At 36.2% G+C, this 12,077-nt stretch overlaps 1 protein-coding gene across 2 annotated transcripts in view; it reads left to right on the top strand.

Annotated features, from left to right (window-relative positions):
* Positions 1 to 12,077, top strand: part of SPOCK3 (SPARC (osteonectin), cwcv and kazal like domains proteoglycan 3) — a 182,740-nt gene that overhangs the window by 104,705 nt on the left and 65,958 nt on the right. For both annotated transcript variants that reach the window (XM_054066070.1, XM_054066071.1), the window contains exon 5: positions 949 to 1,075. In XM_054066070.1, coding sequence (XP_053922045.1) covers positions 949 to 1,075 — 127 coding nt within the window. The remainder of the gene's footprint in view (positions 1 to 948; positions 1,076 to 12,077) is intronic.

The following is a 12,077-nucleotide window of genomic DNA, read 5'->3' on the forward strand; positions in this document are numbered from 1 at the left end:
GCCTCATTGTTTTAGATTCCTCATTAAGATTCTAAGTGGAAAGCACAACACAAAAGTCATGCGTTATTATTCTGTTTTCTTATTTATTTGGAGGTCATTAATAAATAAAGCGTATTGTAGGTCAGTCTGTGAATTGGGCAATTCTAATAAATAGGTGTTTCAGGATACGACGGCTGCTAAATGCTTTCACAGTTGCAAAATGCAATTGGAAAAAATAATGAAATAATTAGAAGCTACAAAGAGAGAACATGTTTATCTGGGGATGGCTGGCTATGTGCCACAAGTTACCTAAGACTAGGAGAGTATTCTGAGGAAGTGTCAATGACTTATTTAGACTTTTAGCCTCACCCAGTTTAGCTTGTTTATGCATTAAAATGATCCATCTAGCTATACATACCTGTTTATATAAGCATATGTATGCTCATGTGGATCAGTTCTGTGGTTGAGTGGACTACTTTTTTTTTTCCTTTGAACTTTACGTTGGATGCTAGACTCTGAATTTTTTGAAGCGTAAGCTGTGAAAGCCAGTGGTCCAACTGGGGCAAATAACTCTGAAGGACCGCCAACCTGTTTCAATAGAAGTATTTATGATATTTTGTAATACTCAGGTGTTAAAAAGCTCCAGTCATACTATTTAATAACAACAAGAAAAAAATACTACAGATCAGTTAAGTGTAACAGTCACCAAAGCATCATTTTAATAATCTTTTTATATTAAAATATCTTAAAAAGTGAAATAGTACACAGGTATTAAGTATCACTACAGTGAGTGGCATACAAAGGTGAGCAAGTGTGTACCAAAGACTGTGGCAGCTCTTTACTTAGAAGAAAACTTTATGGCTGAAATTATGTATGGCTTGCTGTTTGTAAAGGCTCATTAAAATACCCTGAATGTGTCCTATTTTTACTACTGCTTATCAGAATTACATACTTTTTGTTTACTTACAGTATGAAAGAGGCTGGTTTAGGCCATAAACAGTGGAGGGGTGGTCCCATTTCATCAAACTGCAAGCAGTGTCCAGTAGTTTATACCAATCCTGTTTGTGGATCAGATGGTCACACATATTCTTCTCAGGTAAGAATGAAATAAAGAACTAAATTATTCTTTCATTGTTCCCATCGATTCCAGCTATTGGAAATTAAAATACTGTATTGTAACACAAATCAACATTTATTTGTTTTGACTAAAATATATATTACAGACTGCAACGTTCAGCAATTCTAGTATATTGTAAGATAAAAAAGCTTAACGGTAGCAAATGCTAGGTAGCATGAAAAAGTAGTTCCCAAAGAAGCACAGTGTAACAGTGCTCTTCAGTATAACAGAGCTCCAGGTTAAGTCTTAATCTGCAATAGCCACCAAGGCAGGGTTTTGAGTAAGGTAAAAAGTGTTGCATGTCTCCAGTTTGGGGAAGGATAAACATGTGAAGTCAGATTTTCCATTTGACCATTGACCTAGGTGTAGATGTAACATACCCAGATAAAAAAATATAATGATGTAGATAATTGTTGCATATCTTCCCTTCTTGCAAGAGCAGTTTATGTATGTTAGTACCATAATGAAATTTTCCTTCTATATTCCTGAACCATCCTGTCTTTTCTGTGATACTTATTTGGAGACAGAACAGTAGTTAAAATATGCTCCTGTCAGTTTACATGTTCTGTTTTGGGGAAAAGATTTTGTGCTGGTCGTGCTGAAGTCCAGAAGCCATGGGACTGATTAGTATACTGCTCAGGTGAAACTTGTGAGATGGAGGGACTTAATAAAAAAACACATCAGTTTGTTTAGCATTCGCTCTTCAAACTTAAGTAGAAGCATGTTTGGCCAGTACTAACATTGACTCCTCTACAGGAGAAACAAATGCATGCTTTTGATGAACCCATTTTTGTGATAAATGGTATGCAATTCAGTAGTGCAAAAGGAGCTGCTCTATTCTGTTGTTTTGACACTATGTCCTCCCAGCAACGGAGTATTTCTAGTAGTAGATTATAACCAGTTCTTCAAGAGAAGTATACTACTAGTAATAATCTTGATTGTTCTATCTTAAATTGATGGAAATGGTGTTCTAGTGTCCGTTACTTATAAATAGTGTCTAGTGTCCATTCTAGTTTTTCTTACTTTTATAGCATTTTAAGCAAAGTATTTTTAGGATATTTCCCAGTATTTAAAGATTTTAGGGTTAATAGTTGCTGTGTTGAATTTTCTTTTGATTTTTGGGGTTTTTTGGGGGTTTTTTTGTTTGGTTTTTTGTTTTTTTTTAATTGCAATCACAAACTACATCTGAATTTTACAAAAAGGATTAAGAGTTTCCATGTTTCCAGGAGTGACTGGCTGTTGGATTGAACACTAAGTATCCTCTCCAAGGCTGTTTTCCTTCTTGATAAAATAAAAATATTAGAATATAGTTAGTGCTTCCTCAAGCTTGATAATTCTTATGCTTTTATCCTAAATCTTACTTTAGAAAATGTTTTCTTGCAAGCTGAATACTTAGTTGTAGGGCATTTATTAAGAATCTTAATATTCCTTTTTGAAAAAAAAAAATCTAGTTTTTACGGCAGAATATCTGAAGCCCTGCACGTTAATTTTGGACTCTGTCTTAGTAGAAAAATAATTCCTTTCCAGTGATGGTAGGACTTACACTTTTAGTTTAGGAATTTGAAAATATTCTTGTTTTCATTCACAATAATGTCTTCTCTGTGTTTTATCAAGAGCTTGAAATGTGCTTCCATCATACCAGACATGAGATGATACCATCATTTGACATTTCTTTTGTTGTGCCATGTGAAGGTTCAGTCAGTCTTTTAAATCCCAAGCCTAGTCTGCACATAGATATAAACCAGATGTCTCTATGACTTTGTGATTCAAGTACACAGATAGATAATTTGATGTAGGTAATTCTGAATGAGCCACATTTGTTGTTTTTTTGATTTTTTTTTTAATAATTACTGTATACTTTATCCATTACAACTCTCCCTATGTTCTTCCTAATATAATATAAACATCACGGCTATTTTAACCTCATTATTGCCTGTTCTATCATGTAAGAATACTGTATTCTAAATAGTCCTATAGGCAGTGACCCTTATGGCTTCTCATGGTCTGGTCTGAAGTAGATGTACAGAAGTATATAAATAATGATGAGTATATAAGTAAGAATATTTTTACATCAGTTGATGTGTTAAAGGTGAGGGTGTGCTTCTCAGATAGAACGATGATAAATTAATGGATTCAATAAATGCACTCTACTTCCATTCCAGTGCATTATCAGAGCTGCAGTCAGCGCAATAATACACATGATCCAACCTCTATGTCCTCTTGCATGCATAGAATCATAGAATTGTAAAATTGTTTGAGTTGGAGAGGACCTTAAAGATTATCTAATTCCAGACCCCTGCCATGGGCAGGGACCATCTTCAACTAGGTCAGGCTGCTCAAGGCCCCATCCAACTCGGCCTTGAACACTTCCAGGGATGGGGAATCCAATACTTCCCTGGGCAACCTGTTCCAGGGCCTCACCACCCTCATTGTGAAGAATTTCCTCCTTATGTCTCGGCTAATTCTTCCTCTCTCCAATTTATAGCCATTCCTCCTCGTCCTATAGCTACAAGCCTTTGTAAAAAGTCCCTCCCCAGCTTTCTTGTAGCCCCTTCAGGTACTGGAAGGTCACTGTACGATCTCCTGGAGCCTTCTCTTCTCCAGGCTGAGCAAGCCCAGCTCTCTCAGCCTGTCCTCGTACAGGAGGTGCTTCAACCCTCTGATCATCTTTGTGGCCCTCCTCTGGACCCATTCCAACAGTTCCTTATCCTTATGTTGGGGACTCCAGAACTAGATATAATATTCTAGGTGAGGAACAGAGGGGCAGAATCACCTCTCTCAACCTGCTGGCCACGCTTCTTTTGATGCAGCCCAGGATACAGTTGGCCTTCTCGGCTGCGAGCACACGTTGCTGGCTCATGTCGAGCTTCTTATCGATCAGCACCCCCAAATCCTTCTCTGCAGGGCTGCTGTCAATCACGTCATCCGCCAGCTGGTATTGGAATTACGGATTGCCCCAACCCAGGTGTAGGACCTTGTACTTGGGCTTGTTGAACATCATGAGATTCACACAAGCCCATTTCTCCAGCTTGCTCAGGTCCCTCTGAATGACATACTGTCCTTCTGGTGTGACAACTGCACCACTCAGCTTGGTATCATTTGCAAACTTGTTGAGGGTGCACTCGATCTCACTGTCTGTATCATTGATAAAGATATTAAAGACCACTGGTCCCAGTACAGACTCTCAGGGACACCACTCGTCACGGATCTCTATCTGGACATCGAGCTGTTGACCACTACTCTCTGAATATGACTATCCAACCAATTTGTCATCCAGTGAACAGTCCACCCATCAAATCAATATCTCCAGTTTAGAGAGAAGGATGTTGTGGGGGACTATGTCAAAGGCTTTACAGAAGTCCAGATAGATCACATCTGTTGATTTTCCCGTGTCCCCTGCTGCAGTTACCCCATCATAGAAAGTCCCTAGGTTGGTCATACAGGACTTGCCCTTGATGAAGCAATGCTGGCTGCCACTAGTCACCTCCCCGTCCTCCATGTACTTCAGCATAGCTTCTAGGAAGATCTGTTCCGTGATCTTTCCAGGCACAGAGGTGAGACTGACAGGTTGGTAATTCCCAAGTTTACGCTTCTTCTAGTCACCAGGGACTAATAATGTAGATTAATGTAGTATCCAAGAGCTTTTGCAGCGTTTTCCTTTTGTCTTCCCCTATCTTGTGACAGTAGATTTCAAATCTAAGTTTGTGGCAGCAAAATGCTAAAAAAAAAGGTTAATGACTGCAGAAGGTCTGTATTAGCCTATAAGTATTTATCTTTATTTCTTTTCAGTGATGTTATGATTTCATATTCTATGCTGCAGTTGCTTCAAAGTAGAGATCCTTACAAGGTTATTTCAGGAGCAGTGGTTTTAAAAATTGACGTAAAGACAAATACTTGTATTCCTTTACTCTGGGCAAAATTTAGTTTCATTGTGTCATCAAGATCCAGTAGGCGATTGTATTGCATTTTTTTTGGTATTTAGAATTCACTTGTCAATGACTGTGGCAAATTGTAGGATATATTTTCTGGAAATAAGTCAGTAAATAGTAATAGTATTGTAGAACAGAGCGAGGCAGCTGGCACTTGTCAGGTAGATTCTACTTTGGGAGTATGCCCTCCCTTGTCAGACTAAACCCATGCATGTGTTTATTTGACATTATATAACTATAGATATTTCATACATGTTTTTTGCTTTGAGAAAACAAAAGATTATGTAATGGCTAGACAATGTAAGAAAGGTTAAGTTCTAAACTGAGCTTTTCCAGAGTCAGGTGAGGATGTTTTCTTTCCCGTTCGCTTTAGTGGGCCAGGTTAGCTTAACTGTATTCTCAGCCCACAATTAGTTACAGGGTCAGTGCAAAGGAAAAGTGGCATATGTGAGATATTCATTATTATCATTATAAGAAGTTGAAATAAAAATATTATATGCTCAAATATTGAGCAATGAAAGTGAACATTAATTATTATGCAAGAAGAAATTCAGTATAAAGAGATCCTGCAGTTTCCTTACTTGGGTGGTGGTATAAACAATTTTTAGTTAATAGCCTTTAAATAATGCTGTATGTGTTTTACTCTTCATTTGTCTAGTTTTACCTTCTGCACATCTTGAAATCTGGGCATTTGGAAGTACATTATTCATTTTTACTCTAGGAATTCTCAAGCAGAGCTGCAGCATAGGACTTTGGTTACCCCTGTGTATTTGGCACCACATCATTCTTCTGACCATTCTTCACAGTCACTGCTGCCAGGACAGCTTTTGCAGCATGTTTCTAACTTCATCTTTCCTGGGATTAATAGGGAAATAAGAGCATGGATTGCAGATCAGAAAGGATGTTTTGTGGCAGCAAACCACGTCCTGCCATTATTTTACCAAGGGATGTAACTCACTGCTGTACCGCACGTATACAGTAAAGCCGGTGTAATTGTGTGTGAAATGATGCTGCTTGGATGCTTCTGTTGGAGCAGTTCTCCCATATCGTACTATATTATAACTAGGCCTTCTGAAAAATAACCACAAACTAAAAAAATGTGGACACACATCAGATGAATTGTCTTTTGAGTGTTTTTTGAATATCCTAATTACAGCTCTGGTGTTTGGTGTAGTAGGCCAACACATTCTCTCTTGAATGTAGTCAACAAGTAGTCCTTCTGTAACAAAATTCAACCTTAAATAAGATCAATGAGCAATGCTTTGAGTATTTTTAAAGCAAAACACCGCAGAAATAAATTCCTCTTGAAAATATGTCCATTGCCCCATAATTTTATTCCAGTGTCACCTTGGCAGTAAATTCTGGATCAGTTTTATTATTAGCAACAATGTTTGAGCTCGCTTGATTCATCCATTGAGTATATTATATCATGATAAACTGACCTTTACAGAAATGCTGGAAACTCCTTGTTTATTGTTTAAATACTTTTAGAAGGCTAATAATAAAAAATTAGGAAATGAGAGCGTGGGTTTCCAGCCTCTGCCATCAATGGGTTTTGCCAGAATAAAAAATAAATAGCTGCTAAGACTGTAGAGAGTGGAGATGGTAGCTTGGATGACAAATTACTTTGTAGAACCTTCAATATTTTGAAATTCTGAACAGCTCGGTACTTCTTAGACAAGCATGACATATTTATACAAGCAAGGCTTGAATTTTGTTCCCTTTTTTCATTTCCAGAACGCCATGTTTGTTTAATATAAAATTATATATTGGATTCACATTAAAATATACATAAACTTTAATACTTCAGTAAAACAAAAAAACTATTTTATGGACTGGAAAATATTTTGTTAAGCCTTCATCTGTGTAATGCCTTTACATTGTTTTTTTAAAACAGTGTTAAGTTTTCTCTAGAATAGAAACAATCTAGGATGGAAGGACAAACCAATGAAAGACTAGGACAAATAGGGTAAAGTAAAATGAGTGTCAGTGTTTATTAAATAAGTCTCATATCACAGCAGCGCTATACTGATAGAAAATAATCAATATAGAGAGAACTCAGATTCAGAACCTATTCTTGAAAATCTATATTTGTATGTTACCTGTCAGATATCTAGTAAAACAAGAAAAATTGAATTGCTTAAAGTTGAGAAGATAGTGAAAGATTCAGATTTCTCTAAACTGCTAGGTCTCATTAGACACATTCATATTATCTGGAGAACAGTCTTTTTCTGAATGGTAGCTTTAACCGTCAGAAGCTAATCTTTTGAAAATAGTATTTAGAATCTAGTAAGTAGAGTTAAGATAATCAGAATCATTTTGGTCCAAGAATTCTTCTCCTGGAGAATGTATTGTGTGCAGACAGGAATGCATATGAGCTGAACACAGGAACTGCCACTGGCATAGTTATGCTTGTGGTGTGAGTGATGGTGAGGAGAAAACGGTTCTGCTGGAGCGTTGTGACAATACATAATGTTCTTGAATTTACATAGTTGTTTAAAACGTTAAGACCACCTGTGAAAACAGTGGAGGAGACAGTGATGAGCTGTGTCGGTTGCAAGAAGGGGATCAAAAGAGAAGATTTTCTCAGATTTACCCAGCAGAAGCTCATTAGTGAGCATGGTTTCAGTGGAGTGGAAGATAATCAGGGTAGAAATTGAGGAGGTGCTACCTAAGCTAAGAGGATTTTTCTGATCTTGGAAGGCTTTTGTTTGGGCATTTTTTTTTAAACAAATGTAAAAGAGTTTTTTTATAAAGGAAGACAGAGAGCGGTTAAAGACAGTGGGCATGAAACAAGGTGATGTCAACCTAGGGATCAAATTTTGAGAATTAGTAGCAAACTATCATGAGAATGGGATGAAGAATGAGATTGAAAGTGGCAAATGGCAAACAAGAAAACTGGCTCTGATCTTGTCCCAGTGAAAACATTCAAATGTAATAAATCTCTGAAAGACGACTGTAAAGAGTGTGCCAGTGTAGGGAGATTGCGTGTAAAATACATGTAAGCACTTACTAGAAAGGAAGAAGTTTTATGGTGCATGGTGTATTTCTGTTCTCGTGTCTATGACTGCCCTACATGCCACCCTGGGCCTGTCATTCCATTCTCCTTGGAAGATTCTTTTCTGTGTCCCAGGGGTAAAGGAGAGCCATGGCCACCTAAATTGTCCTTGTACACAAGGCAGCACTCTAGATATGTGAGGAAATGGAACAAAAGGTAATAAAAAAGACATTTCTCATTTTGCTATAGATAAATGAATGGGGTGATTATAGTTTTTTTTCAGAAAGCAGTTGCTATCTTTCTCCCTATCACCAGTGTGCCGTTGGAAGTCAGTAAGTTTAGGTCCTTAAAAGGGATCATTTTCCTAAATGTACCCTGTAAGATAAAATATGTAGCTACACGATGGTACCTTAAAAAAAGAAAAGCCAAAAATCTCATTTAAATGCCTGCTGTTTTCCTCTGTTGTTTTCTCTTCCAATGCACCATTTCTTCTTATATGTGGATTTAAACCAGATATCGCATTGTACTGCAGTGAACCATGGGATCTTGGGAATTTTTTTCCCTTGAATATGTCTCTTTGTCTCCTCTTGGTCACAGTGGCATTTAAATATATGTTTATCAAGTAGCAGTGAAACCGTGGATTATTTTTTTACTTTAAAGCAGCTTATTCCATGTACCATGTGTTATGGAGGATTGTAATAAAAGTATATTGGTTCCAATTTCTTTCCCTTTTTCTGCATCTTTGATTTTCTCCTGTATTTATTCAATTTTTCCTTTTCGGAAGGGTTTTGGAACAACATAGATGTAGGGGGCACAATAGAAGATGTATTTGATGTTACTTAGCTATTTATGTTTTATTAGCAGAACAGTAAGCGTTTGAAAAGATACAGAACTGTAAATGAATAGAAAATTACTAGAAAAAATGTAATTATTCATATTATTTTTTTTAGAACTTGCAGTTAGATTTAGTAATAAAACAGAGCAAATTCTTTAGCTTCTAAAAAGTTATTCTTACACACTGTTGATTTAGGTCACACTTACACTAAATGAAGAAAATGAAATAATCCAAAGTTTTGAGTAGGGTAATCAGGCACCATATCAGAAATTTAGACGAGCAGTATTATAAACTAGTTATGGTGTCTCAGAGTAAAACTAAAGCTTCAGTCCTAGTAAGTTAGCAGATGCCAATGAGGTAAAATATCTGTAATATTGAAGAGTCCTCTTCCAAGCCTTTTTTTTTTCCTATTTGTAATTTTTGAATGCTCACACTGAAATATTGCATGTAGATATTTCACTGAAAACAAATTGAATCGGGATTTTTTGAATATTGTTTCAAGTTTTCAGGATTTTTGATCCTAGTATACTGTGTTTTTGTATGCTTAAGATTCTCTGCTTACAATACATATATAATTTAGAATTTTAAAATTATTATTGAAAGGACGCAGGAAAGAGGCAGGTAGCCTTAGATGTGGAGGTGTGTTTTAGTAGTATGATATTACAATGATATTAATGAGTACAGGTCAGCTGGAGGGCTGGATTGTCAGAGCAGCAGCTGCAATTCTGCTTTTTGGAAAATAGCAGGAGCTGGCTATGCGTGTCCACAGATGTCCCATCCCCTGCTTCACCTAGCAAGATGCCTTTGGTGCATTCCTTTCTGATGAACAATATGCTGCCCTTGTGCGTGCTGCATCTCCACTGACTTTATTTTTAAAGCCTTGTACTCAGCCCATGGGTTGGAGAGGGGAGCACCCAGTCCCATTTCTCCCCACCTTCAGCCCCATTCCCTCATTTAGCTTCATTCCTGTGTTTGGTCTTATTCCCACAGTAATCTAGGGGAAAACAGCCATGCTTTGGAATATTAACTCCCACTTGCGCAACAGCATGTTTCTTACCAGATAGGTTGAAAACCATTATGAAAGTGGAATTTCATAAACATTTCCATCACTGATAACACACATAGCCTGGTATTTTGAACTGTTTGATAAATTAGACCTAGTCCTTTGAGCTTAAATGAATTTTAGCATACATATTTAGGCGAGTGAGAAAACAGAGTAGAGAACTTTATAGGCAATGTGTAAGAAAGCTGAGTGCGCCCAGGTATGTCTAACTTGTGTTCCAGTGATTCCATCATGCGCTGCGGAAGATTTCACCAAAATGTAACTTACTATACAAAATTCTTTTTTTTTTTTGGCTTTCTCTTTTTTCCCCCAATTGACATACCATAGTTTAAGTGTCTTAGAAACTTGGATGGCATAGCCCAGCATGGACTAGGTAGGTCCATGCACATTAGTTTTATTACTTCAAATTTTTTTCCGCTGTAATTAAAAACTAATGAGCATGTCCTTTAGATGCTATTTTAGCTCTCATATAACTTTATAAATATTTCAACTTAGATATAATTAGATATCTAATTTTTTAATTAGTAATGCAATCAGCCAGCATGGGTTAGGAAGCTGTATCACATTAAAAATACTGCGATAGTGCATTTTAGTAAGCAATAAACAGATTCTTTTAACAAACAAATCCATGCTTTTAAGAGCCATTTGTGTCTTATTATAAGGCTTTATAGCTTTTCCATTACTTTTATTTCACCATTGCCATTACTCAGAAATTTGCGTATCAGCTGCAAATCAGTGAAGATTTTCTTGGCTGATTTTGAACCGAAATAGCTGGTTTTAAGATGATGATTTAGGAGATTAAATGGTTTTGCTCACATTTTAAGTTATTTATTTTAAAATGTGAAGTGGAAACTTGAAAATTTAAAGTTAACTTTGTCTGAGCAATATTTCTTATTCTATCTCTCAAGAAATCTTCTCTAAATTACAAAACTGTGAATTCCAGTGATGGGGTACACCAAGGATCTCATGTACATAAAATGCTGAATGACATGCTGTGCAACTGCAGCTTGACTCTGCTAAAAATGATGACGTTTTAAACAAGGAGCCTGAAAAGTGCTGAAATTTGGGCAAGATATGAGTGAGAGCTCTGATTAAAGGCTATGATTGATAGGCTTAAGTATATACATGTGTATGTCAGAAAGAGAATTTTTCTCTATTAAACATGCTTACAAGAAGCTGTTAGTGTATTTTCAAACTGCATCAGTGTTTATGATTTTGGAATAAGGTAAAATCAGAAGGAATAACATAGGTTGGAGTAATGTGGTTACATATTTTTACCCCTTTTGTAATTTTTTTTATATTTGAAATATCTTTGGGTTTACAGAATTTACTGTCTTCAAAACTGTTAATTTGGATATGAAGTAATATATTATGCTTTTCTTTAAACAGAAAATGAGTAGAAGCATTATTATTAATACTTTTTAATTTACTGGAAATAGTATGTTTGAAGGGGTTTGTTATTCAGCATTAATTAAACTTTACATTCTCATTTGATGGTGTAAAATATTAGTTTACCTGTTTGCAAAATGTACAAAATAAGATGATAAGATATGTATTTACCAAACTGAGTAGATGCCTAAAAATTCAGTTGGCTGATTTAAAAAGCAGGTAGATCTTTAGAAAGATTTTCATACATAAGCTTGTAGAAGTTTCTAAGTATGAAAGCAAAGACAGGTAGGTGCCTAATTTAAATAATCCCAGTAGGCATCTATCTGCATGTTTCTGTGACTTAATATGTTTTCTAGGGTGTCTAAAAAAGATCGAATAGCTAGTTGACCTGATTTCAGGCTTTTTTTTATGCCATTGCACTGCAGTGTGTTGAAGAAAACAGGCAAGAGCTATAGTGGTGAAAGAGAAGAAAACTGTGCACACAGATATTTATTTTGTCATGTAAATGGCTTTCTCTGGTTCTCAGCTTTATAAACAACATATCAGTTTTCTTTCATCCACAAAAGATTTTTTTTGCTCAGGGTCTTTGTTCTCTGGTCAAAATGCTAGTCACATGTCTTTGTGGTTAATATTTTTTAAATGTTATTTTCATTTAAAAAGTAGTACTTATTTGCGGAAAAGCTTTTTACCAAAGCTTCTATTGTTTAGGTAACTAATGCGCATGATTAACAGGTTACTGATGGGACAAAAAGACATCCATAGATCTG

The sequence above is a fragment of the Cuculus canorus genome, chromosome 4 (assembly GCF_017976375.1).
Source record: "Cuculus canorus isolate bCucCan1 chromosome 4, bCucCan1.pri, whole genome shotgun sequence".
Taxonomy (NCBI): Eukaryota; Metazoa; Chordata; class Aves; order Cuculiformes; family Cuculidae; genus Cuculus; species Cuculus canorus.